The 26,723-nt window shown below is 51.7% G+C and overlaps 6 protein-coding genes across 6 annotated transcripts; 4 read left to right on the top strand and 2 right to left on the bottom strand.

Moving 5' to 3' along the window:
- Window positions 1–2,244: 2,244 nt before the first annotated feature.
- On the bottom strand, window positions 2,245–2,859 carry EMWEY_00009610 (hypothetical protein; the record flags this gene model as incomplete). Its single annotated transcript, XM_013482459.1, has 3 exons — window positions 2,245–2,359; window positions 2,476–2,528; window positions 2,803–2,859. The coding sequence occupies 3 exons, from the start codon at window positions 2,857–2,859 to the stop codon at window positions 2,245–2,247; spliced, it is 225 nt and encodes a 74-aa protein (XP_013337913.1).
- Window positions 2,860–3,239: 380 nt separating this feature from the next.
- Window positions 3,240–3,941, top strand: EMWEY_00009600 (hypothetical protein; the record flags this gene model as incomplete). The annotated part of the gene is made up of 2 exons (XM_013482458.1): window positions 3,240–3,369; window positions 3,607–3,941. 2 exons carry the CDS (start codon window positions 3,240–3,242, stop codon window positions 3,939–3,941), a joined length of 465 nt encoding a protein of 154 aa, XP_013337912.1.
- Window positions 3,942–4,322: 381 nt separating this feature from the next.
- EMWEY_00009590 (CCR4-NOT transcription complex subunit, putative) lies at window positions 4,323–6,242 on the top strand (the record flags this gene model as incomplete). Its single annotated transcript, XM_013482457.1, has 3 exons — window positions 4,323–4,383; window positions 4,641–4,696; window positions 4,884–6,242. The coding sequence occupies 3 exons, from the start codon at window positions 4,323–4,325 to the stop codon at window positions 6,240–6,242; spliced, it is 1,476 nt and encodes a 491-aa protein (XP_013337911.1).
- A 4,786-nt stretch (window positions 6,243–11,028) lies between these two features.
- On the top strand, window positions 11,029–14,045 carry EMWEY_00009580 (autophagy protein APG9, putative; the record flags this gene model as incomplete). Its single annotated transcript, XM_013482456.1, has 3 exons — window positions 11,029–11,350; window positions 11,572–12,048; window positions 12,376–14,045. 3 exons carry the CDS (start codon window positions 11,029–11,031, stop codon window positions 14,043–14,045), a joined length of 2,469 nt encoding a protein of 822 aa, XP_013337910.1.
- An 874-nt stretch (window positions 14,046–14,919) lies between these two features.
- EMWEY_00009570 (cell division protein 48, putative) lies at window positions 14,920–20,116 on the bottom strand (the record flags this gene model as incomplete). The annotated part of the gene is made up of 13 exons (XM_013482455.1): window positions 14,920–15,115; window positions 15,286–15,421; window positions 15,901–16,065; window positions 16,430–16,500; window positions 16,727–16,803; window positions 17,176–17,321; window positions 17,589–17,745; window positions 17,933–18,176; window positions 18,376–18,470; window positions 18,679–18,834; window positions 19,034–19,116; window positions 19,400–19,540; window positions 19,687–20,116. 13 exons carry the CDS (start codon window positions 20,114–20,116, stop codon window positions 14,920–14,922), a joined length of 2,097 nt encoding a protein of 698 aa, XP_013337909.1.
- Window positions 20,117–21,609: 1,493 nt separating this feature from the next.
- Window positions 21,610–26,289, top strand: EMWEY_00009560 (hypothetical protein, conserved; the record flags this gene model as incomplete). The annotated part of the gene is made up of 2 exons (XM_013482454.1): window positions 21,610–23,403; window positions 23,530–26,289. The coding sequence occupies 2 exons, from the start codon at window positions 21,610–21,612 to the stop codon at window positions 26,287–26,289; spliced, it is 4,554 nt and encodes a 1,517-aa protein (XP_013337908.1).
- Between the last annotated feature and the right edge of the window lie 434 nt (window positions 26,290–26,723).

Raw genomic sequence — 26,723 nt, 5'->3', positions numbered from 1 at the left:
GCTATCATACTGGGTACATCGGCTCGAAGGCTTCGGGGTGGTGAGGCGAGAATGCATATTGTTGTACGAGTAATAGTTTACATGGCTATAACCCTAGCTAAGACGAACCTAGCAGGCAAGGATGCCCAAGCCAGTATTGGTGCATGCACTAACATATAGAGAGCCGTGCAAAGCTGATTCGGCACAATGTCCACCCACGAAGACGTGCATGATACCACATCAGACGTATCTTGCAACACAGCGGGAACTACTGAAATTTCCTCGAATCTCCCTGCAAAGTTGCATCAACTTCACTACACGGAGGAGATGTTAGATGTACCTTTGCTGGATGCATGCTTCATGATACTAAGAGGTAAAAGATACACTGGAGCAGTATGTTGACGAACCAGGACATATGATAAACCAACCGATTCCTTGCCCTCTTCGTAGCAGTGAGTCCTCACTGAGCCATGAGCAAGCCAGCTTGAATATTTGTTGCATACAACATTTTGTTGAGAAACGCTCTGCATCGTAGACATGACCAGCTTCTGCATTTGCTTGCAAGCGTTCTCCGGCCAAAAACATTTTTTATTTATGATGTGCATCCGACTATGCTTCTTCAGCTAGCTCAGTGCCACCGCCAATGGCACGGTGAATTTCTCCTTTCTTGATCTGGGCCTATCCTTAAGGCCAGGACGGACTCCTTACCCACGTGAACAAATATTGTCAGCAATATTCCAGTCCGTTCACTAGCGCTATCTTTGCGCATATGCTTCGGAAATGGTAGACAGTTCATGCGAGTTCGCAAAACTATGGGTTTACAGCGTGAAATTAAGTCAAAAGTTAATAATATAACCATGAGAGGGCTGCTTTCACGTTAGACCAATTCACCACGACATAATCCAAATGTATGGCTAGGCTTCACGTTGGTGACACAGTATATGGTGGAAATGTATAAGGCTGACAACCGCATTGGTATGCACGGGAGTAGAGGAGAGAGTGCGCCTCTCTGCACTTTCAACGGGGTTTGAATCACCTATGGCGAGACGCGTGGAAGCAGCGTCTCAGAAAGACAGCAGCGAAGAAGTTCCTATGCAGTGTAGGGCCGCTGCCGGAGGATTATTGAATGCACTCCGTTGTGAGGATCTTGCGAAGACCGCGGGTTTGTTAACAGAATCGGGTGCAATTGAAGAGAGAATTATCAGGTGTACGAATCAGTTACCATCTAGCCGGGCACTCGTTGAATTCTGAACTCACCCCAACGAAATTTTCGTAACAGCCACACGCTGCGTTCCAACAAGCCTGACCCCCATATCTTGAGGGGTAAATCCAGCGTCAAGCAAAAGAACTGCTAGAAAAAGGGAAAGTAGACCTTGCAGCTAGTGCCTTTGGACACAATCCAGTGTTGGGCGAGTTTGGGCGAGGGGAAAGAGCGAAAGTGGGGCATGTTTGTAGACTTCAAGCCTCTCAACAACAACATGGTGAAGCAAAAGTTCCCGATTCCCCAAATCGACGGGCTGCATGACCTTCTGCAGGATCCAGAAGTGTATATGCATTATTTGCTTTCCGTGAAGGCACCTGGTAAACTGCAGCGACAGGCCAATCGCGATTCTTGGTCTTAAAGCAGTGAGAAATCGATCATCTTGGCAGTGCTTGTGCTAAGCCGGAATGTGCACGAACACCCACAGCACCTGTGAGAAGCAATGGTTCATGAAACACAAGCGTATTCGTTCGTATACAAATAATTAAGGTCTCTTTTTCTCGGCAGTGCGGGTCCAAGCAGATTCGAAGTAGATAGAAACCAAGAGGAAGGTGGGGCGCAGTGGAGCCGAAATATCTAAGATCAGAATTCTTTAAATGCGACTGACCTCCCTTCCAAGCCTACAAGAGTCCTGAGCTTAGAGGCTCTCGCATTTGAAGCTACGGGAGAGGGGCGGCCAGCCTTCAGGTGTAACGAGCTCTGCTGAAACTGCAGGTGCGTGACAGCCCCACAAACAGGCACGAACAGGCCTTCTCGACTGCATGCATAAACACTGTCGACAGTTGTTGAAACCTTCTACCTGCGTACCGCTTGTCTAATAGCGCCAGGTTATTGCCGGCGTGCCCACTTCAGGCAGTCTTAACAACATCGCATAGACGAGGCCACACGCCCTCTGTGCCAGACTACACATTTCCACTTCGGCTAGAAGTAATTCATCTGACTCGAAAAGCGAACGATACAATTCGGATAATGGAATTGTTATTAAACATTTTGGCATGTTTACATTAATTGTCGTTTGTCAACCACAAGCTCAGAGCACCTGGTGAGACTACAACAGCTTGCAGTAGGACGCTGAAATCAATATATGGTGCGACAAAGATGCCTTTCGGCAATTTACGCCTGCGAATTTCACAAAAGCATTTGATGTACTGGAAAAACGCGATAAAATAATCAGCTGCTCTATCAATGCTGCATGCCCTCACAACCTGAACGCGTCGCAGCAGTCAGGAGCACACCTGAATGGCTTATTGTGGAAGGGGAAAGGCAGGCTCGGCTTGGTTATACAGCCCTGAGAAGAACAGTATAGAAAACAGACAGTAAATTTATGTTGTGTAAACTAGAAAAAAAGGGAAAACAGCGGCCTTCTGGGCTACTAACATACCGGCTGCTTCTCAGCGGCTGTGGAGGGGCGGCGAAGTTTGCCGAGGGTCTGGCTGCAGCGTCTGTGCGTCGGCGGGACGGGAAATATGTCTTTATGAATGCTGTAAATAGCTTTTCTAATTGCTTGTTTTCGTGGACCTCTTTATAGCTGTAGGCGGCCACAGCCTCATCTAATTCTCCACCCTGCATGTGCTGTTCACGAACATCGCCGCCAGCAGCGTCGGGTGTACCTGCAACATCCTGCCACTAGACCTGCTAGCACCGCTTCTGCTGCAACAAGTTGGCGTTCTCACACATTTTTAAAACTACGGAGGCTCCAGGAGCCCTCATTTTCTCTCTTTTTACCCCAAGATCAGCGCGCCAGTGCCCTCCGAGGCCGCACAACCTGTGCGGTGCTACGCCCGTTTCGTTTTCGAGCTGCGCCACTTCTCTTTCTTTTCAAGTAAAGTGAACAGGTCAGTATTGATTTGAAATGCTTCATCTCCGTTGACCTGCTCTGGATCAGGTTTTGGGCAGCAGAGGACACAGCCTCTTGGTTCGTGGCTAGCGTACGCATGTGGTCTGCATGGCAAGGGGGGTTATTGCAGCACCCTTCTTCGTATTTTTCTCTTGTCCTTGCATGCGCCACTCAACTGCATGCACTGATGGGGCCTCCCCGGGCGGCTCTCGTGTGAGGAGGCGGCCAGAGGCTTCCACTTGTTGCGATTTGGAAACTGCGGACCTCACCCGTTGCTTCTGCCGGTGCAGTTGTAGGTTTTACTTTTATTATCGAACCTAGAGTTTCTACAGTCGGATTCCGATTTTCGAGGGCTTTATCGGCACCGGGGGCATCACGTCATTTAGTATCCTCGTGTATTCCCTTTCAGGGACTCAAGGGCAGTACACGATAATACCAAATGGACTGCCGTGCATACACCCAGGGAGCAGGGAGCTGTACATGGACGTATTTTTTTGTGTTGTTGTATGGTGTTCTGTATGGGTTGCAGTTCAGGGCTTGGACGCGGCGCTTGAAGAGGGAAATGCATCGGAGAGTACTGCAGCTGTGAGTTGGGTGTTGCACTACATTGAAAGGCAAGCCAAGAAAAATTTGCAGAGGAGAACGAAGCAGAGCCCTCGCGGTGTCCGTATGCCGGATGCATTTGTGTGGGTGTACATGTCTCGTTTTTCGCCCCCTCCGGTTGTTGACGGCTCCAAGAGCACTAACAAGCAGCTGCAGCAGCGGCGGCAGCAGCAGCAGCCGCAGCCTTCGCATCTCAAAACATACTCTTTCAGCAGCTCTCCTACGAGCTGCAAGAACCCGCTGCCCGAGTGGGGTGGCTGAAAACCCTCAAGGCGTCCCCTTAAGTCTGGTCTGCTCTCTAGTGGAGGTGAGAGGGCTTTTTCAGCGGCTTCCAGTAGCGTCACATCCAGTCGTTGCTGATTACCCATTTTACCTTTTTTATCTTAACTGTTGCATAAACTCACGCTAATCTGCGTGCATGCATATTGCTGGCTGCAGACAGTTCAGCATAGCAAGCTTCAGGTTCGCTTGCTGCTGCTTTTTCCCTTCTTTGTTGTTGTATCGTTCATACCAGCATTGCGTCAGATCAGGCATCATTTTACATCATATGACCACAGGCGGCATGAACATGCATAACTCGAGAGCACCTGTGTGTGTCCTTTCTGTCGATCTGCAGCAGCCCGCTAATACCTTCTTGTCCTCATGAATGGCTACGGCGACGGTCTCCGCGGCCAAATAATTGAGGTCTGGGCGCACAATCTCGGTGAGTCTTTTCTGAGCTAGCTTGAGGCTGTACCCTGTTTCTGGCAGACTTCTTCACGCCGCAGTAGGCGCCAGCGCCAGGCTTTGCATCTGTGTGTGGCGTGTACGCACAACTTGTATACGACGTGAACAAGTCTGCGAGTTTGTGTCAATCATCGCGGCCCAGTTTGCATGCAACGTTGTCTTGGGAGCCTTCCGCGGCTGCTTTGCATGCAAATACAACATGGGGCGTTGAGGCTTTGGTGTGCGCTGCTGCAGAAGAGGAAGTCGACCGCATTATGGATGTTGTGGAACGCTATCCATACATCGCGCTGGTGAGCTGCGGTGTCTAGCTTTAATTGCTGCTGTTTTCGCCCATTCAGCTCTTGTACTTTCGACTAGTTACCGGTTGAGTGGCGTTGGTGAACAGCGATGTGGGGCACAGGGTTTTGGCGTTTTTGATTCTTTTGTACGGTGTAGGGTTTGAGCTGTATTTGCGGAAACGGTGGAATGTGCTCGCAGGATACGGAGTTTCCAGGGATTGTGTGTCGTCCGACGTCAATGTTAAATGCTTTGGACTACAACTACCGGATTGTGAAGTACAATGTGGATTTGTTAAAAGTAATTCAATTGGGTTTAACATTTGCGGATAGCCGTGGGCGGTTGGCGGAGGGCACGTGTACGTGGCAGTTCAACTTTCGTTTCGACTTGAAACACGACATGTACGCGCAGAACAGCATTGACTTTCTGAAACAGAGCGGCATCGACTTTGACGAGCAACACAAGAAGGGAATTGATGTGCATGATTTCGGCGAATTGGTTATGAATAGTGGATTAGTTATGAACGAAGACGTCAAATGGATCTCATTTCACGGCTGCTACGACTTTGGGTATCTTGTGAAACTGCTGACTTGCGAGTCGCTGCCGGAATCGGAAAATGCCTTTTTCGAGCTCGTTCAGGACTTCTGTCCTTCTCTCTATGACATCAAATTCCTTTTAAGAGATCTCCCGAACTTCAACCTAAGCCAAGGGAGCAGCTTGCAGAAAGTGAGCGAACAGCTGAACGTCAAACGTATCGGACCCCAACACCAGGCCGGCAGCGACAGTCTTGTCACTTGCTGCACTTTTTTTAATCTTGTGGAATCTTATTTTGATGGAAAGATCGATGAAGCCAAGTTCTCAGGTGTTATCTACGGCCTTGGTGCAACGGCCCATAAGCGACACAGGGGCCCTCCCGGGGCTCTCACCAAGGCCTTTTCCGTAGACCTAGGTGGGCCCGTACATACTAGCGACCTGAAACAACAAGACGGCAACAACGGCGAAATCATGCTGGGGGGTCCTGGCTCGATGGGCCGTTACGTCAGTGCGGGGCCCGGCGGGCGCTTGGGAGCGCATCCGCAACAGCAACAGCAACAGCAGCAGCAGCAGCAGCAGCAGCAGCAGCAGCAGCAGCAGCAGCAGCAGCAGGGACCTTGGGGGTCTATTGGCCGTGTAGGAAGTGGGGTGATGGGAATGCGGCAGCAGCAGCAGCAACAACAGCACTCGCAAGCGCTGCTGGGAATTCCTGCAGCCGCAGCCGACACCAACACAGATCGCCTGAGAGGGGGGGCCCCAGGAGGCCCCCACTCGGGCATGATCCCAGGTAATGGGGCCCCAAGGGGATTCGGTTCAGAGCTCCATCGCACAGGCAGCGCACCTCCCGCTCCTTTGCTTTGCGGCAGCAGCGACGGCCGCGTCTGGCCCGCCAGCGGCAGCATTACAGTGGGGGGGAGGCATGCAAATGGGGAGCAGCAGCAGCGGGTTGCTGTGGGAGCCCCTGCTGCAGGCGCTTTCGTTTTTGAAGGCACAGGAGGGGCCGCAGGGGCCCCCAGGAGGCCTTGAGGGTTATGCGGGGGGTTGGATTCTGAACAGAATTGCTACCGCTCGCCACCCTGTCTTCGTTCGTTGCTGTTGCCGATGCAGCTGCTGCGGCTGCTATGCGGTGGCCCTGATTTAGCTGCTGCGGTGTACTTCCATAAGGGAGTGGCGCTGGCAGTGTGCGGGGTGATAGAGGGGCAAGAGGGAGACAACAGGCAGGCTGACGGTGCCTCTGCTGCTGTTCGTGCTGCAGCAGCAGCGGCAGCAATGGCCGTAGCAACAGTTGCAGTTGCATTGCATACTTTAAGCGTCACGTTCCCCCCCGCGCAGCGCATTCATCTGCAGCGGCGAGGAGGTCTAGGGTTCAGCATCTAGCAGCTTACAGATAGGTTTGGGGAGCTGGGGCTGTGTGGGGCCCCGCAAGGGGCCCCCAGGGGGGTCCCGTAAGGGGCCCTTAGGGAAACCCGGATGCGGAATTGCATGTCGGGGGCCCCGAAGTAGTGATGGGGCTCATCATCAACTTCTTGACCGTATGGAGGTGCCCTCTGGGTTGCAGTTTTTCGAGCGTTTGTCTGGCGTTGGTTTGTGTCTTGCTGCTGCGGTTGCCGCTGCTGCTGCTGGTAGTAGTAGCGTTTCTCGTTCTGTTTCGATGGGGAACCAGTAGGATGTGTAGGGACCTAGCTGTAGGGATCAGCTAGTTGAGCTGGAGTTACTTCTTACACGTTCCTGACATACGCACCTTACACCCTGCAGATTATAAAGAGATGCATGAATGCCCTTCCGTCAGACGTTGACACGGGACGTAGGTACGGGGGTGGAGGGTTGCTGTTGTCGTGCTTCTACAGGAAGCAGCGAGTGTACGGATATTTAGCTGACTGAAGCATTATTACCATCAATACTAAAGGTAAATAATCATACTGATTGTACTTTTATTTGGGGGTGAATAAACAAACCTCCAACCCCCTGCTGCAGTGGTGCATGCATGAGTGGATATTGACGGGGGTTAAGTAAGTGGGGAGATGAGAGTCCAGCGTTCCTTCTGCGGACATTCAATTTAGTTGGTACTTTTTAACTCTAAAAAACAGCGAGAGCCAAATGTTGATTTTGCTGGTGCTGGGGCTGCTTAGAGGCGGCAGCAGCAGCAGCAACACCAATGGAAGTTGCCGCTTGAGGGTGGGTGTTGTGCAGGGGCCCCCATGCGACAGAGTGGCAGAGTGCTTACAGGGTGTAAAAATCTGTATTCGTCTAGTAAAACTGTAGTAAAGGGAATTAAACGAGTTTGTTTAATTAATTAAATCAGCTGCAAGATGGCAGGAACGCTGCAGCTTCGTCACACTCGGGTTGCGTGCGGTATGTATGAGGGTTTGCTACAGGTCCAGTGGTTAGGGCTGTCTGGATGTACACCGCAGCAGGTGCGTGGCTTGTGTTTCCTGAAGAAGCATTAATGCTTATTTAATTATTGTTGTGGTGATCTGCAAAGGGTTGCAAAGAAGTTTCCTTAGGCCCTTAAGCCTTTGCTGCAACAGCTCTAGAAGCGGCAGCAACGGCAACATCAGCAGCAGACAGGGCACCTGCGCTGTGCACATACATACACCTGCGTGCTTTGTCCTTAAAAATAGACAAAGCCTTCCTTCTTCATTAATCAAATTTCCATCTGTTCTTTTCGGTTTGTTGAAGTGGCCGTTCTTCATTCCTTCTTTTCGCTGGCACATCTCAACCCTGCAGCAGCTGCAGCAGCTGCAGCAGCAGCAGCAGCTGCAGCAGCAGCATGGTGGACCCTCCTGGGCCCCGTAGCCTTCGTGGCATTGAGCTTTCTGTTCCTGGAGGACATCAGCAGGAAGAAGGCCGTTGTTGCCTTGGTTTTAGGGGTCCCCGGGGTCTACAAGTGGGGCCCCCTGAGGGCCCCCCGCTTTCTCCTACCATTGTGGGGGCCCCTAGGGACACTTGGGGTGTACCTTGTAGCGGTCACGTTAGCAGCGACGGCGCTTGCGAGGAGATGGATCATTCTGATGACTCGGAGGGTTTCTTCTTTGAAACCCCAACGGATATAGAGGGGGGTTTCCTGTTGCCTGATGGCGTTGTTGCATCCTTCCGGCGTGCTGTAGGGGGTGTTAGTAGGCGTCTTAGGAGTGCCTTTTTAAGGTTTCTTGGTCCTCGCTCTCCTCCGGCATTGTTGCGCCCTCTGCTGTCTTCTCGTCGTTGGGGAGGGGGCTTTGCCTCTTCCACCTCCCCCAGCAGCAGCAGCACCACCACCACCAACAACAGTAGTAGCAGCAGCAGCAGACAGAACCTGTTGATGCGTGGGGGGCCGTTATCTTCTTCTTCAGTAGCAAGAGGTCAAGAAAGCACAGGGGGATGGGGGGTAGGTGAGGATACACCCGAGGATAGGAGGAGAACGGGTTCGGGTGTATGTTGTAGAGCAGAAAGACTGCAGCAGCCATTAGGTGCAAAAGAGTATTCAAGAGTTGCTGGTACAGACGAATCAAATCACCACGAGGAGGGTGCAGCAACAACGGCAACAGCAGCAGGAGCAGCACCGGCAGGAGAAGAAGCAGCAGGTGCAGCAAGTTGGGATGCTGTAGCGGATTTGGATCGTTTTGTTGTTGGGGTGTATACGTACTGGGCAGAGGGAGGCTTATGTGCTATGTTATCTTCTTATGCTGCTCATTTAATAGTATTAAGTTTTACTGTTTATTTTAGTTGGTTCTTATTAATGTTTGTTAATTGGGGGGGTATTTTATTTTGTGTATCTGTAGATGCATGCGCAGCAGAGCCGCTGCTGCGTGTATCTCCTTTTTCACCTTGGGGCCCTTGGCAGACCTTATGTACTGTGTATGTACTCTCCTTAAGTTGGGTTGTTCTTTTCTCTCTTTTCTCTGTTTTTAATAAATGTAAAGATGCTGTTGCTCTTAGACTTTATTTCCGATCTAGGCTGTACATACACTGCGACACGGCGCTGCAGCTAATGGGGTGGCCAGAGGTTGCTGCGCTGCTGCTGCGAGCTCAGCAGCAGCACCCTTTCTGTCTCGTGAAACAAAACTTATCTGTTTTAGACTTAGTCTCTGTTATCATGAGGAGAGACAATTATATCATCGCTCTTACTAATAAAGAAGTACTAGGAAGAGCTCTGCCTCTGTACGTACACCCCAAACTCTTATATACAAGAATTCTTCTATGGACTATAAGAACTGCCATCTTCTTTAATTTATTCAATAAACAACAAAAACTTAACAAACAACTCTTCTGCACTCCTCCTCCCCCAGGGTAATTGACTCACTTACGTACTCCGCTTCCCCTAATACTACACTAAACACTAAACCCTAAACCCTAAACCACTAAACCATACATCTAGGGTACGGCAAGAAAGGAACTGGGTTTTATCTGTCTCTGTCTCTTTGTGTCTCTATCCCTTTGCCCTTCTCTATTTCCTCGTCTTTCTCCTTGTTTCTTTTTGTTTGCCTCCCTGTTTGTTTGTATTGTTCTCCGTTTGCCAGCACATGTTATCTTTGCTACCTGCATATTATGCTGCTGCTCGTCGTTGTGCTGCTTACGCATCATTGCTGTTGTCTCCTTTTGCTGCTGTTCTTTTTGGGGTGTCTCCGCAGCTCTCGGCATCGTTCTGCTGCCGGTCACAGTTTGGCGTTGCGATTTGCTGCATTTGGCTGTTTGCATTTGCTGCTGCTGCTGCCATTGCTGCTGTTTTCTTTATTTTTCTTCTTTCTTAAGTATACAGAAGCAATTCGTCAGAGTCATTTCTCTCTTACATCCAGCAGGGAGTTTACAGGTTTTAGTTGTTGGGGTTTTAGGGAGTTTAATGAGCTGCCGCACCAGCTAGCTGGACGGCTAGCTGCAGCTAGCCAAGCAGCAGATGCTTACCTGCGGCTACATCCCCGTAGCCCTAGCTTCCGTCGTCTTCTTCTTACTCTTAAGTTTATTACGGGGGCTCTACTAGCTGTTTGTTTGTTGCTGTATATATGCGAAGATCTTCCTCTTGTTCTTACTAGGGCAGAAGGACGCCGTCTCTTAGGTGTTACCTTCGCATTGGGTATCCTCTATGCTGCACTCAGCAGCAGTAGCAGCAGCAGCCAAAACTCCCCTGCTTTCGATGCTGCACATACAGCAGCCAGCAGCAGAGGCACAGACAGACAACTCTTCGATGAAGAAAGCTCAGCAGTTGCCGTTGGTAAACCCCTCACACCCTACTGCTACTGCTGCTGCTGCTGCTGCTGTTGCTGTTGCTTCTACTTCTTCTGTTGCTGCTACTGTTGCTGTTGGTCCTGTTTTTACTTTTGCTGCTGGCGCATCGATGTGCCTTCAACAAATCTTTAGGGTGCCCGTGTCATTGTTGTTGTGGCTGCTGCTGTTTGTTGCGCTGTAGACATGTCTGCTGCAGGCCCCTTGAGGCAGCAGCACTCGCCGTTGCAGCTGTATCAGCAGTGCATGCGTCTGGTTTCTTATACACATTTTCTTCCTGCCTCTTGGATGTCTGCCTCATGGAAAGTTTCCTTCATATCCCCCCTATTGGGTGATGCAGAAGACGAAGCAGCAGCAACAACAACAGCACCAACAGAAGCAGCACCAGCAACACCGAAAGCACCAGCAACACCCAGTCATCATAGCTGTAGCCACGCTGAGTCCGGTCGCTCCAGATCCTACAGCAGCAGCAGCAGCAGCAGCAGCGGCAGGGCAGGAGGGTTGCTGAATGAAGCAACGGAACATCATCACCACCGCTCACATAAACGGCAGCACCGACCGATGTTCAACGAACAACAGCTGCAACACCAGCAGCACCAGCAGCAGGATGGCTACCATGATTGTCGCCACCATCATCATCACTCCGGTGAGCATCAGGAGAGTCAGCAGCAGCAGCAGCGGCAGCGGCAGCGGCAGCGGCATCGGCGGCGGCGGGAGCATCGCAACCGTCGGCACCAGCAGGAGCAGCATCATCACGGGCGTAGATCCTCACGTTTCCGTAGCAGCCGTAGCACTAGCAGGAGGAGGAGGAGCATCAGTGGTAGTTTCTGCAGCAGCAGGAGCAGCAGTATCAGCAGCAGCAGCAGCAGCAGGAGCATCTCACCTCCTCGATTGGTATTTGGAGGGGAATCTGTGCAGCACGGGGCATTTCATTCAGTGTCTGCACAGCATAGACAAGCAATGAGGGATTTATGCAGCAGCTTATATCGATTAAGGGTATTTTGCATGCTTGATGAGCTGCTGGCGCTGCTGCTAGCTCCTTTCCTTCTTTGCTTCTGTCTTCCTGCTGCAGCAGATGATATCTGCGACTGTATCTTTGCATGCACCGTGTCAACCCCATTTGGTGATCTTTGCTGCTTCTCTGGCCTCGATGTGGCAGCTTACGGATCGCAAGACTACACTCCTCCCCCGTTCCTCCTCCAACAACAGCAACAACAGCAGGAGCAGCAGGAGCAGCAGGAGCAGCCCCGACAGCAGCGGCACCAGCAGCAGCAGCATGAGGAAGAGGAAATTGAGGCGTGTCGACACGCCGAAGTGGAGATAGGCGCAAGAGAGAGCAGCAGCATTGAAGGTATCTCTGCTCCGTCTTCTTGGCGCAGACAAATAGAGGAGGAGGCAGCAGATGCTGCTGCTTGGGTGCATCTAGCCCCAGCTGTGCACACACCTCAAGGGCGCCGCCCTCCTGTTATCCCTATGCTGCAGCGTTTCATGCCTGCAAATGGTAAATTAGAAAAAAGTGCTTTATCTTTTCTTCTTACCTATCGCATTGCTGCACCTCATGATGATACGTCCCCTCTATGGGCTGTCTTAGCCTCACGCAAACTTACACGATCTCTTATGGCGGCCTCCGCTAAACGTAAGTGCCAAAGCCCCAAACACAAGTACATACTAACCCTTGCATCAATGAATGTATGCATGCTAACCCATGCATGCAGCCATGTATGTGAACCCTTTAATGCGTGCAGCCCTGAACGAGAGCGAACTTTTGCCTGCATGCATGCATGCATATATGCATGCAAATACGCAGGGTGTGCGGCGTGCATGAGTGCATTGGCGCTTTTTGCGTCTTGAATGTTTCGTTGAAGTGCTGTTTCTCTTTGGGTTTGGCACTCCTTCATTTTCGTGTTTTTCTGTTGTGTTGCATTTTATTTTTATTGTCTTTTATTTGTGTGTTTGCCTGCAGATATCGGAGCAGGAGGGACTCCTTCTAGCTCTAGCTGCGTCCCTCTGTGCTGCTCATCATCCCCAAGGGACAGAAGCCGTAGCTGTTGCTTGGGGGCACAGCGTGAGCCCCTCATAAACTGGGGGGCCCCCCCATCTGCTGTTGCTCTATTAAGGGGCCTCGAGGCCTTTCACGATTATCTGCTGCAGCAACAGCCTTTCCTTCTTCAGGAATTACCTGCCTGTCTGACGCAGTTGCGCGGCTCTGGATCGCACCGATTCAGCCCCCCTGCTGCTGCTGCTGCTGCTGCTGCTGGTGCTGCTGCTGGTGGTGGTGCTGCTGCACCTACAGCTTGGGGGCCCCTGCATGCAGCTTGCGGACCCCGACCAATAAGCGATGAAGAGAGAGGTGCGTATTTCTTCTGGCTAGAGAAACTTTACGAATTCAATTCAGGAAGAGTTTTATTTGCAACTAATCAACTTAATTTCTTTACAAGAGCTCTCTTTAAGCAGACCCACCTCCAAGACCCGACTACTACTGCTGCTACGAGAAGCAGCAGCAACAGCAGCAGCAGCAGCAGTAGCACCAGTGGAAAGCGCGCCTGGGGGGAGGTTCCAAGGGCCCCTCCTTGTAGGCACAACAATAGAACAGCAACCAAACACTCGTCGCGCCGCAGCAAGATGAACAGAGACAACAACTGCCGAATGGATAACAACAGCAGCAACAGCAGCAGAAGCAACAGCAAGTGCTGCAGCGACACCAGCAGCAACAGCGAAGATGGCCATCCCTATTATCGGATGCACCACAAGCACCACGGAGTGAGACTGGAGCACCATCGTCATCAACACCACCAGCATCTCCAGCAGCACCAGCAGGAGCAGAATCACAGGCATTTTGCCTCGCATGTACAGCACCAGCAGGAGCAGCAATGCAGCCCCTCCCACCATGCCGACATTCATAAGGGATATTACCCAAGGAGCAACCAGTCAATACCACACCAGCAGGGGGATACCCATGATGATCAGCAACAGATGCAGCAGCAGCAGCACCTGCAGCAGCAGCACCAGCAGCACCAGCAGGTGGTCCCTATCTTTCCTCCTACAGGCGATAGCCAGACGGCGCAACTGGATAAACAGGTGGAACCAGACATGCACCCGTGTACACTAGACAGGGGACCTACCGAAAGCAGCAGTAGCATCAGCAGCAGAAGAAGCAGCAGTGGGGGCTACCAGTATTCATCCACACCTGCATCGCAGCACCAGCGGCTGACGGTGCAACAGCAAGTGCTGCTGCAGCGGCTGCTGCAACAACAGCAGTTAATGCACCAGCAGCACCAACAACATCAGGATCAGCTTCATCAGCAGCTGCAGCACCAGCAACGGCTGCAGCAGCAGCAGCATTGCGGCGTCGAAATATTCGATGGCGGGGAAAAAGACGAACTGATGCAGCTGCTGCAACAGCAACAACAGCAGCAGCAGGAGCAAGACAGCATCCTACAGGGCCTTCAGCAGCAAATGCAGAGCCGCCCTCCTGGGCGCCGTATATCGGAACAGGAGCACCTGTACCATTTGCAGCAGCAGCAACAACTGCAGCAGCAGCAGCTGCAGGAGCAAAAGCTGGTGCAGCAGCAGCTGCTGCAAAAGCAGCATGACATCGAGCAACATGGGGGGAACCCAGCGCAGTGGGAATAGGCACAGAGAGCCTCCCTGCTGCTGCTGCTGCTGGTGGTGCTGCAGCCATAGCAGCACCAGCACCAGCAGATGCACAGTGCCTCAGTGCACGGCAGCGGCTTGCTGCTGTTTTGTAAATGTCAATTTGTTGTCTAGGCAGGTGTAACGTTTGCTGCAGCGTAGCAGCAGCAGACGCAGCAGCAGCTTAAGGAGCACAGCAAATATTTGTAGAGGTCGAGTGCCCCACAGTGTAGTGACGCCGCAATGCCCACTACATGTTGTTTCTTTTTGTCATGCGCTACAGCTCCTGCTGCTGCAGCAGCAGCAGCAGCTGCAACTTCTGCTGCTGCAGTTGATGGGGGAGCTTTGGCTTTGTTTGTTAACCTAACACTATTTTTGCAGATGATGCACAGAAGAAGAAAAGACGAATTTAACAATAAGAGGGAAGACAGATAAACACTTACAAGAAAGTTCCGTTGCGAGATACGCATGCAGACGGGTACCATCTGCTGCTGCTGCTGTACCAGCAGCTGTTGCTGTAGCGGCTGTTGCTGCAGTAGCTGTTGCAGCTAGTGTTACTGCAGCACCTATTGCTGCTGGTGTTATTGCAGCAACTGTTGCTGCAGGCGCTGCTGCAGCAGCTGCAGCAGCGACGGAAAGATTGGCGAGGGACGGATACAACGGCAGATATAAAGTAAATGAGAAGAAAGAAAAGGTGAAAGAAAACAGAAGAAATAGGGAAAAAGACAAACTTACAACGGCAAATAAATACACCAGAAAACAAGCAGAGACAGACTCATTGCAGCAACAGCAGCAGCTGCTGCAGCAAACCAGCCTCTGCTACTGATGCAGCTGCTTGCTGTAGCAGCAACTTCCGCTGCGAGAGCCTGTGCTACTAAGCAGCAGGTGGGGGGGAGGGAGAACCATTACCACCATCGGCACCAGCAGCAGCAGCAGGAGGTGCAGCAGCAGGAGGTGCAGCAGCAGGAGGTACAGCAGGACCAGCAGCAGCAATAACATCTCCATTCCCTGCTTCGTATTTACGCTTAAAGTCTTCATATGCCGCCACCACATGAGGAGACACAGACCGCCTGAAAACGCATGCAACGTGAGACAGCAACTCGTACCTGCTGCTGCCGCTGCTGTTTCTGATCGATAAGCTGCTGCCGCAACTTTCTTGTCTTGCTTCTGGGTGGCTAGTGTGTGTCTGGTGGTGGTGGTGGTGGTTGCTGTTGTTGTTGTTGTTAGTGTATGGATTTACCTTGCATCTTTGGCTGCTAGATCGAAGTGTCTCTTTGTAAGCTGTTTAATTCCCTTCTTTCCTTGTTTCTCCGCTTCTATTCTCTCCCTAATTGCCAACTTAGCAGCGCGCTGACAGAGAGCAGTTATATCGGCCCCTAAAACACGCAGCAGCAGCAGCAGCAACAACAACAAAAACAGCAACAACAATGACACAACAGAAGCGCAATCCGGCATGGTACCAGTACTTCTTGTCACGAGTACTGCTGCTGGATTCCGTTTGCTGGTGTTACTGCTACTGGAGTTCCCTCTGCTGCTGCTGCTGGTGGTGGTGGTGTCCATGCTGCTGGTAGTTGTTACCTGAGAATCCTTCTGTGATGGTAGCGAGTTTCTTAAGGTCAACATCACCAGCAATTGGTGTTTTCTTTAAGTTTGCCTTTAATATACTTTCTCTACTCTTTAAATCAGGTAGAGGAATATATAAAAGTTGATCTAAACGACCGGGACGAGTAACAGCAGGATCTAAAATATCCGGCCTGCAGTTCAGGTGTACGCGGGCACCACAAATGTAGTATACACATCCATACTTGCCGGTGGTGCACTCGTTGCTGCTACTGCTGCTGCTGCTCTAGGTCACCTGCTGCAGGTACTGCTATTGTTCCTCCTGCTGCTGCTGCTATTGCTGCTGCTGCTGACCTGTTGGTTGCGCCAATGATGAAGATTTGTTTTTGTTTTCCGATTCCGTCGATTTCTGTTAAAATTTGATTTATTACGCGATCAGACGCTTCGCTCCCAGAACCACCTGCACAGATACAGCAAAACCCTAAACCCTAAACCGCAAAGCCTAATCCCCAAACCCTGAATGATTCGTCTTTGTAAGTACAAATGACCTATGAAGGCTGCAATTAACATCTGTGTTGCCTTCTGTCTACTCAGCTAAAGTGCGTTGTGCATAAGTTGTCTCTGTCAAGTGATCTTATTGCTTCTATGTCTTTTTCTGTGTTATGCCTATTTGTTCCCCTGTCTCTGTCTTTGTCTCTCTTCGCTGCATTGTGTTTGTCTCCATCTGTCCCTGTCCGTGTTTTAACTGCCTCATGTGCTGCTGTCTCTGTCTGCCCAGCTTCTGTTGCTTCCTGCTGTTGCTTCTACTGCTCCTGCTGCTGTACCTCCGCCACTGCCTCTCTTCTTGGCGATGGAGTCGATTTCATCGAAGAAGATGATGCAGGGTGCCGCAGCTCTGCGCCACACAGGAGACACAAAAAGACACAAGGAGACAATATGAGACACAAGGAGAGTATAAGAGGCAATCAGAGACAATAATACACAAAGGGGGGCAGAATACGACAGAAGGAGACAATATGAAACAGCGCAGCTGCCTCCTACAGAGCAGTATCAGTAATACCGTTCTGCAGCAATGCAACACAGATATAATCAGCAACCACAGTAGCAGCAGCAAGCCTTACCTCGCTCTGTCGAAGAGGTCGCGCACGTTGGCCTCCGACTCGCCAAACCACATCGTCAGCAACTCAGGGCCTTTCACCTGCAGAAGCAGCAGCAAGAGCAGCAGCAGCCAGACGAGCCTCCAATAAGCTAGTTGGCGAGCAAGCTGCCTGCGTATAAAGGAGAGGTGAAGACAGATCGGCTTGCCTCACGCTGGTTTGCACTACTATAACAGAAACAAAAGTAACATTAGCAAACAACTAATAAAAGGAAACAATAAAACAAGTAATAAAGCAAAAAAATAGTATGACAAAAAATAACAGAATAACAAAGAATATAAGAACAAAAACAACAAAAGAGGAAAAAAAAAACACAATCGGCAAGAAGAAGACTATGATAGAAAGCAGAAGGAGAGACCAATGCTGAGTGTATAAAATAAGTGTTTATATATAAATTAGTGTTTAGGGTTTACAGATATAAAGTTTGCTTTGCACTCATTAGCAACAGCTTTAGCTAAGAGGGTTTTGCCACAGCCTGGCGGCCCATAGAACAAAACCCCTCGAGAGGGTTGGAGGCCAAACTCTTGAAATAAACTGCCATATTCTACAGGATATTGAACTGAGACACACAGCAGCAGCAGCAGCAGCAGCAAATGCAGCAGGTGAGCAACACCAAATGCAAGAGGAAGTGCAAGAGTAACAGGAATTGTAGGGCATCCATGGCATGCAGCAGAAGTGGCGAAAACGAGAGAAAATACGTGCAAATAGAAACAGCAGCAGCAGCATCAATGGAGCAAAGTCTGATACTGGTGCTGCTGCTGCGATTGCTGCAGTCGTGCTGCAACGAGTTTGCGTGCGGGTGTACGGGTATCTCCTCTTTCTTTACCTGTCTCCCTTAGTTCTCTTTTAACATCTTCAAGACCACCAATATCTGACCAACGTACTGTTGGCACTTCTACGTGTCTCTCTCTTAATGCACTAGGGTTTACTGTAGCAAGAGCAGCACGGAAATGCTCCTGTCCTACCTCCAACCGCTGCAGCACCTGCAACACCAGCAGCAGCAGCAGCAAAGACAGCAATGGTAACAGCAGCAAAGATAGTAACATCACCAAAGACAGCAGCAGCAGTACAGTCATTACCAGGTGCAGTAAAGACATCACCAGAAACAGCAGCAGCAGCGACAGCAGCAGAGACGGCAGCAGAAGCCTGCGTAGTTTAATGTAATATTACCTCAGGCTGAATGGTATCTTTATCAAAGTCAATATGTTGCAACTGCTGCCTTAGACACTGTAGCGCTGCTTCAAGACAGAGTTGCTCTAAGTCTGCCCCTACGAAGCCATGAGCATCTGCTGCTATTTGCTGCAGATTAACATCTGATTTTAATCGCATGCGTCTTGTCTTTTTTTTTAATATCTCTAAACGCCCAACATCATCAGGTATGGGGATTTCTATTTCTCTATCAAACCGACCAAATCTATAAAAAAGACACAAAATAACCAGAAGCGCAAGCAGCATATATGACTGCAGCAGCAGCAGCAGCAACGGCAGAAGTAGAAGCAGCAGCGAACACGTCTCTACCAGTAAGGCAAGCAGCAAAATGGACACCGACAAGGATAGAGGCAACAGCAGCAACAACTGCAACAATAGCAGAAAGAACAGCAGCATCAGCTTACCTTCTAAGAGCGGGGTCGAGTTGGTTGGGGCGATTTGTAGCGGCCAAGACAACAACATTTTTATTTGCTCCAATACCGTCCATCAGCGTCAGCAACTGCAGCAGCAGCAACAGTAGTAGCAGTAGCAATAACCGTAGCTAGTTAGAATGGGCTCAAGAGAGAGACAAGGCATATTGCTTGCATGCATGCACCGATTCACGCATATATGAATGCAATAATGCATGCATGCATGCATACATACATAAGTACAATAATGCATGCACTAATGCATGCACTAATGCATGCACTAACGCATGCACATACCTGTGCAACAAGTCTTTTTTCTATATCTCCTTGTGTTTTATCTCTTTTAGTGGCGATGGAATCGATCTCATCAATAAAAAGGAGACAAGGAGACAAAGAAGATGCTTCTTCAAATACTCTTCTTAAATTTGCTTCTGTCTCCCCTGCCATACGCGACTAAGTATAGCATATAACACACACAAAATACTCACTCCTCCTGTTGCTGCTGCTGCTTATGATGCTGCTGCTGTTGGTGCTGCTGCTGGTTGTGGTGCTGCTGTTGCTGCTGATAGAGACATCCAGATAGAGAGACATATCAAGAAAAAGGGAGACAGAGAAACAAGGAGACACCATAAAAGGAGACAACTAATCTTACCATGATCTCTGGTCCGTTTACAACAAGGAAGTTTGCCCCACACTCTGTAGCGACGGCCTTCGCTAACAAAGTCTTCCCTACACCTGATGAACCATGAAGTAGTACACCGCGAGGTGTTGATATACCTATCTGCACACATAAATATATATAATATATATGTATGTATATAGGCATATATATACATATATGTATACTATATATAGTATTATATAGAGTGTATATAGTAGTAACAATAGCAGAAACCACAGCAGCAGTACAGCAGCAACAATAACAGCAACATTTATGTACGCGCACATATATTCACAGACTTGTACGTCTCTACCATCCCCCGTAAAACGATAACCCCTTAAACCCTAAACCCTAAACCATAAAACCCTTGAAGAGTTACTTGTTTAAATACATCAGGGAAGCGGAGAGGTAATTCAACAAACTCTCGCAAAAGTTGAACTTCTTTCTTGAGGCCCCCTAAATCATCGTATGTTACTTCACTAGCGGAGTCAAATGCGTCTGCATACAAACCCTAAACCCTAAACCCTAAACCCTTAAGCATTTCCCCTAAGCCCGATACCCTGGAAGAGGAGCTCCGGAAGGAGGACAGACACATAACCAGCACCAGCATCAACAGCAGCAAGAGGAAACGAGTGTCTTCTGACCTCTATCGAGTCCCTCTTGCCCCACGACTTTTGCTGTGTGTTCCCCTACAAGGGCATATTCCAAGTCATCTGTTTCTTCTCCATCTAAACGCATAACTTTTACTTCAATCTCTTCTGCTTTTAAACCCTCGGGGCCCCCCTTGTGCGAGTTCCCCCGCAAGGGTGCTCCCCCACTCTCAGCACCAACACCCTCTCCTCTACCTCCTGGTAGATACACCTGGATCTTAAATTGATCACCAACACGTATTGGTCTGGGCCTAGAGCTAAAGAAATCTTCTACTGCATGCAATACTGCCTCCCATGCTTGGGGGCCCCCTGGGGGGCCCCCACCTTTCTCAGTGGCCCCCCTGGCGCCCCCAGTAGAAGATGCAGAGGCCCCGAAGAAAGGGAAGGAATCACTAAAGAGCTGCACATACACCCGAGAGGCCATTTGCAGTGTATTAAGCCTGCTGATTAATAGAAGATCTCCTTCACATAGCTTTAATTGTGAATGCAATCTAGAGTGTACAGACACCTCATCTTCTCCTAACTCCTCATCTTCTATTAAAACCCCAACACTTTTTCTTTTTCTTCTTCCCTGCAGCAAGAGTGGGGCCCCAGGCTGCAGCTGCAGCAAACGCGCTCTCTTGGGGTGTATGTAAACCGCAGCAACATCAGAAGCATGGGGGGGCGCCATAGTCAATAGGCTAGGGGGCCTCGCATGTCCTTTTGAAGAGGGCCCCCCTAGGGGCCCCCCTTTTCCCCCTGATGCTGCTGCTCCTCTATTCGAGCTACCAAAGAGGCCCCCTCCTCTTAGGGCTCCCAACCACCGAGAGGGGCTCTGGGGACGGGGGGGCCCCCCAGAGGCTGAAAGAGGCAGAAGCACCAAAGAGGTGCCTTTTCCTGCTGCCCCTGAAGAAGGAAGCAACGAGAGGGTCCACACTGGAGATGCCGTCAGCACCAGCAGCAGCAGCAGCAGCTGCAGCAACCCCACCCGTAAACACATACATCCAGGTACAGGAAGAGACCGGGGGAACCCCATGGGGGCCCCCGATCCTTGTTTTCTATGGTACATGAAAAACCCTTGGCAACTCCCAAACCCTAAACCCTAAACCCTAAATCTTTGACCAATGCCAAGAAGGCAGCCAACTGGCACCTCCAAGGACAAAACACAGCCCAGGCTTGCCAGCAGCACATGCAGCATGAAACACAGCAGCAGCAGCACCAGCTGCTTTTTTCAGTTCCTGCAGCAAGGGGAATAACAGCGGCAACAGCCTTTGATGATACTGTGTGGGGTGGCTGCGGCAACGTCTCTTCCTAGCTGCTGCTGCTGCTGCCGCTGCTGTTGAGGGGCCCCTTTTGCTGCTTGTGTCTTTTAAAAGAAAACAAAGGCACAGAGAAAGAAACAGATAAAGACAAAGGGTTTTCCCGCTTCAACAAATTGGAGGACCCCTGCTGTCTCGGGGCCCCCAGAGACAGCGAGGGAAGACGCGGCCTCTGCTAAAGAACTGCCGAAGAAACCCTCTCTAATCCGTATTAAACCCTACACCCTACACCCTAATCAAATATTATTTCTAAAGACAACACAAAACAAACACAAACCCTCTGTGGGGCCCGCTGCAGCTCCGTTCTTAACAGATGCGGTGGGGCCCCCAGTCCCCTGGGGGGCCCCCAGGGTCATGGGGGCCCCTCGGGTTGTTAATACTCAATCAGTTTATCTTTGTAGTCTTCTGAGGGTCTTCTTCTATTTAATATATTTTCGTTTGCTTCAATTTGCTTATGGGGGCCCCCAAGACACCATCTCGGGGGAGCTGGGGCCCCCCTAACCTCTCTTACCCTTCTATCAACCACCCATGTACGAGTCGAGGCCCCTAAGCATACGAAGGGGCCCCTGGGGGCCTATGGGGGCCCCCGTCTTCGTGCAACAAATCCATGAGTACCCTGATGCAGGCTGCGGTACCATCTAGAGGCACTCTCGGCCGCCTTCCAGCCCTCAAGGGGGCCCCTTGGGGGGCCCCAAGCATAGGGGCCCCTATTGGGGCCCCTCGCAAAAGGGCCCCTTTCGAGGCCTCTAAATGGTGGGCCCCAAGAGGAGCCCGTCGGTTTGTTTCCTTGGGCAATTTTAGGGCGTATGAAGGGTTTTCGGGTGAATGGACAGGAGCTCGTCGTCACCTCTCCAAGAATCCTCCAGGGGCCCCTTTAAGCACATCTGTAGGGCCCCCCCCCTCTACGGGGCCCATTGGGGCCCCCGGGGGCCCCTCATCCCACACCAACGGGGCCCCCGGGGGCCCCTCGGTCGAAATCCGGCATATTGTTGCTGCAGCAGACGCAGCAACGGCAAGGGGATGCCCCTGTTGCCCTCTCTTTTGGGCACAGACAGCCGCAGCAGCCGCTGCTGCGAGTTTTCAACTAACATGGGAATTGGCGGCCCCCGGGGCCCCCAGGGGGGGACCCCGACTGGAGGCCCCGCCCCCACATGTTGCGTTACCTTTCTTACGACCGCTTTTACGGGCGACAGCAAGGCTGTCTGTAGCCATAAGAACTGCAGCATTAGCAACAGAGGCTGCCCCTGCTCCTGCTACTTCTGCTGTTGACATGGGGATTTCGGTTGGGGTGGCCGGTGGGGGCAACAGCATTATCACCTCTAATGAGACGTGGGCCCCCACGTGTGGAGAGTGCCAGGGGCTTCCCCAGGGGACCATTACGGTGTCTTCTTTGCTTGAGATGCTGCTGCTGTGTGAGCAAATGCTTTGGGGCCTCCTGGAAGCCCTTCGGTGTTCCCTAAGGGGCCTCAGCCGGCACCAGGGGGCCCCCCAGGGGCCCCCTGGGGGGCCCCCTCTGTCCTTCAGAGAGATTGCCGCTATCGCAGGGATTTTTAGGTGTCTTGCACCAGCACTGCAGCAGCTTCAAGGAATAGAAGCTACTGGAGGGGGCCCCCCTGAGGGGCCCTTAAGGGAATACGAAACGACAAGGAGACGACTTGTTCTTCGAGGGGACCCTGCTTCTGCCTTTACAGCAGCAGCAGGGGATCCCTCGGGCACCCCTCCTGAGAGGCCCCCTACCATAGCGGCGTGGGCCCAAGAGCTGCATGGGTTGTATAGGGAGGTGGTGGGTGCGGTGTTGCTGCATGCATTGGGGGCTCCCCAGCGCCCTCGTTTGCCGCCGGGGGCCCTCAGCTTTGGTTTATTTTGGGGGCCTCTAGATAGAGAGAAGAAGGGGGGGGCCCCCACAGGCCTCTCAGATTCTTCAGGTTTGCTGCTGAGGGCCTCTATTCCTTTAGCGAGTTTGCTGCATATTCTTGCTGCATTTCAGCAGGGTCCGGAAACGCGTTTGAGGGCCCCCCTCGGGCGGGGACCTCCATCGGACCTAGGAAGAGAGGGCCCCCCCGCAGCACGAGAGCCCTTACCTTCCTCAAGGGCCCCCAGGGCCCTCCTTCAGCTTCTTGAAAGAATCATATGGGATACCCAAGGAGACTGGGGGTGCTCACCGGGGTCCCCAATACTGCGGAAGGGGTGTTTGCCTGCTGTTGCTGCTGCTGCAGATATGCAGCAGCAGCGACAGCTGCTGCAACAGTGGCAGGAGCAGCAGCACGACGATGCAGCTACGACAGAAGTTGAGCGGCTAGTGTTTGCTGCTGCAGTGCTGGCAGATGCTCGTGCCGAAGGGGGCCCCCCTAAAGGGACCCAGGGCCCTTTCTTCCTGGTGCGGCTGAAGGAGCAGCTTGAGGGATCCCTTAGGGTTTAGGGTTTAGGGTTTCGGACTGAGGGATTAAAACTTTGGGTTTAGAGGTTGCACTTCACCTTCTAGGGTTGAGGGTTGAGGGTTTAGCGTTTAGGGTTTAGGGTTTTGTGTGTGTTGCTGCAGGCTTTGTCCCTTGTCAGTGATGCTCTGCTGCAGCGCATTGATGCATTTCTAACAACAACTCCGCAGGCACTGGTTGTTTCATGTGGGGGCCATGCTGCAGACCTTCTAGGGGGGCCACCCCCTCCCCCTCTATTCCCAGAGGCTACGCTGCGGGCTGTGCTTCCTGGGGGCCCCTTGGGGCCCCCAGGGGCCCCAGGGCATGCAGCAATTTGCCTGTTGCCGCTGCTGCTGCTGCAGTCGTTTGCACGCGCGAGCTTTGTACACGACAGCCTTGTTGCAGCAATATGCCACTACCTAGTGAGGCCTCTGGGGGGGCCCCCAACGGTGAGCTGTTCTGTAGGAGGTGGAAGGGGGCCCCCACGGGGTTGTCTGGGGACGGTAGGAGTTACTGAAGGGGATTCCCTGGCGGCTGAGGGTTTAGCTGTGGGGGGCCCTCCTCCAGCAGCAAGTCGACGGGGCCCGCACTCCTTCTGTTTATTAGACCTGTGGCCATCTACTGCTATTTGCTCTCTTGCAGATGCATTAAGGGTACTGGAAGCCCCCCACCCTCCTTTCTGGCGTTTCCTCTTCTCGCATTACATGCCCCCAGAGGGCCCCCCAAACAGTCTTCACGGGGGGCGCTCGTTAAATTGCAGCAATAAGAGCACCAACCACAACCACAATCGCAACCGCAGCCGCAGCCGCAGCAGCAGCAGCAGCCACCGCAGCCGCAGCAGCTTCCCCGCACCCATTGCTGCAGCAGCTGCTGCTGCTACGGCAACAGCAGCACAAAGATCTATGACTGAGGCAGCAGAAGCAGCCTGCGCTCTAGTACCCTGTGAATTGGAGGGTAAGGAAGCCCCTTGGGGGCCCCTATTAGAAACGTGGGACTCCGCTGTAGGGTGGACAATACGGTCTACTAAGAGACAGCGGCGCCTCTTGCGTTTGCTGCTGCTGCAGGGCCCCCCCAACTTGAGGGGTCCCCAGGCCTTTAGGCATGCATTCGTTCGAGGTTTCTCGCGCTGCAGCAGGCGGGAGCTACTGCAGCTTCTTGTTGCAGTAGCAACTTCAGGGGCCCCCCCACCGAGTCCTGAGTGGCTGCAGCACCTGATTATGCTGCTGGTGCAGCACAGGGGAAGCTGTGCCAGTCAGCTGCGAGCAGCAGGAGCAGCAACAGAAGCAGCATCAACGGCAGATGCAGCAATGATAGATGCAGAAACAACAGCAACAGCAGCAGCAACAGCAGCAATTGATGCAGAAGGGATTGATTTAGCTATGTTGGGGTTTGCCTTGCCTTATTTCCCACCCCTTTCGATGCTGCCAATCTTTCCGTTTCCTACAAATAAAAAGAGAGGCAACAGGGGGCCCCCTTTAGTGTTTCCTCAGGGTCCCTCTGAAGGAGAGGTCCCCCAAGGGTACCAAGAAGGAAGGGGCCATCAACGGCCCCTAGAAAGGGCGTCCCCCACAGCCTCTGGCAATTCTTGTTGTTCGTTTTCTTCTCAGTTGCCTCTTTGGGGCCCCCTTACCTCTGCTTCCCTTAGCAAAGTCCCTGTGGCTGCGCTACCGAGCCTCCTCTTGGGGCTGGTGTTGCATGCCCCTCCCCCTCAGCAGCAGTTGCAGCAACGGGCAGCAGGCAAAGCCCTTACCGACAGCAGCAGCAGCAGCAGCAGCAACAGCAACAGCAACAACAACAGCAGCAGCAGCAGCAGGGCCACAAGATGTGTGGTGGACGGTCCCCGCCTTCAGTGGGGGTCTCTACAGGTTCTTGCTGGAGTCCTTGAGGAGACAGCTGGGGGTCTGCTGGCCCTCTGGCTGCACCAATACTCCCCACAACACCTGAAGGGGGCCCCCCTTGCTGCAGCCTTCGGCATCAGATGCAGCAGAGCCAAGGAAGGGGACTGTCCCTTCAACACAGGAAAGGGCTCTCCCCACCACCAGGGGCCGCCAGATAAGGCCTTCACAGGGATGGCAGCAGCAAGGCTATGCAGACAGTCTTTAAGTGCTGCTCTCTCCCTTGTTCTTCTCACAAAGGTCATTACTGTCGATGCAGCAGCAGCAAGCGCAGCAGCAGCAACAGCAGGTGGTGGTATGAAGACACGAAATGCGCAACAGCACCAACAGCAAGGAGAGCAACACCTGCTGCAGCCGCTGCAGAAACGAGTCAACGGGCGCCGTCGCGTGCTGTTGTTGCGGAGGCAGAGGCCCCCTTATTTGTCTCATTTCTGTCTCCTGCAGCTGCTGCCTCTCCGCATGCTGCGTCACCTGCTGCTGCTGCTGATGCTGTCTGCAGAACCGCTTCTCTGGGGGGCCCCAGAGGGGCCCCTGGTGCAGCAGATGGAAGCCCTCTTAGCGCAGCTACACCAGGAGCAGCAGCAGCACCTCCCCCTACAGCACAAGGAAGGCCCTTTACTAGCGCCAAATGTAACGCAGTGCAAAGAGGATGTAGCAGCAGCAAGAAATAACGAATCGCTGCTGCTGCTGCAGCAACCCCTGGGGCCCTTAAGAACCTTGAACGGTCTTCTGCACTCGGTGCAGCACCAGGAGCAGCAGCTGCAGAAGGAGCCTGTGGGACGGCAGAAACTACAGCAGCAGCAGAAGCTTGTGGTAGGGGGCCCTTCCTCTTCTGAGTTCCAGCGCGAAGTTGCAGCAGTTGTACAGGGCCTCAGCAGCAGCATCAGCAGCACTACTCTAAGTACTAACTTGGCACGAGAAGTTGCTGCGGGGCCCTACTACATAGACATTGTTTTAGGGGCACCGGAGAACTTGACAGGCAAAACCTAAACCCTAAACCCTAAACTAGACCTTACACTATAAACCCTAAACCCTAAGTACGCAGAACCATTTGCTGTATGTTTTTTAATTCGCCAAATGATGAGAGAATTTGTTAAAAGGGTACCCTTAAATGAACAGGGGGGCCCCCAAGGGAACAAAGGGGCCCCCGACGGAACAAGAAGGGGGCCCCTCCTCGTCCTCTCAATAGGCGGGGAACAATTGAAATATAAATATAATACAAACGTAGAGATTATCTATAGTAAAAATTAATAGTATATACATAAATATAAATAAAAGTATATAATATAAATATGAATAAATAATATATAAATATATAAATTAATAATACGTATATATTGGCGGTACCGCTATATACATATATTACATATTATATGTATACAAATATAGACAGACAGCATATGTATTTATATATATATATATAT

Source organism: Eimeria maxima, genomic scaffold (assembly GCF_000499605.1).
Source record: "Eimeria maxima Weybridge genomic scaffold, Emw_scaff63, whole genome shotgun sequence".
In the NCBI taxonomy this organism is placed as follows: domain Eukaryota; phylum Apicomplexa; class Conoidasida; order Eucoccidiorida; family Eimeriidae; genus Eimeria; species Eimeria maxima.
Note: the sequence above shows the minus strand (reverse complement) of the source record. Positions and strands in the feature narration are given on the sequence as shown.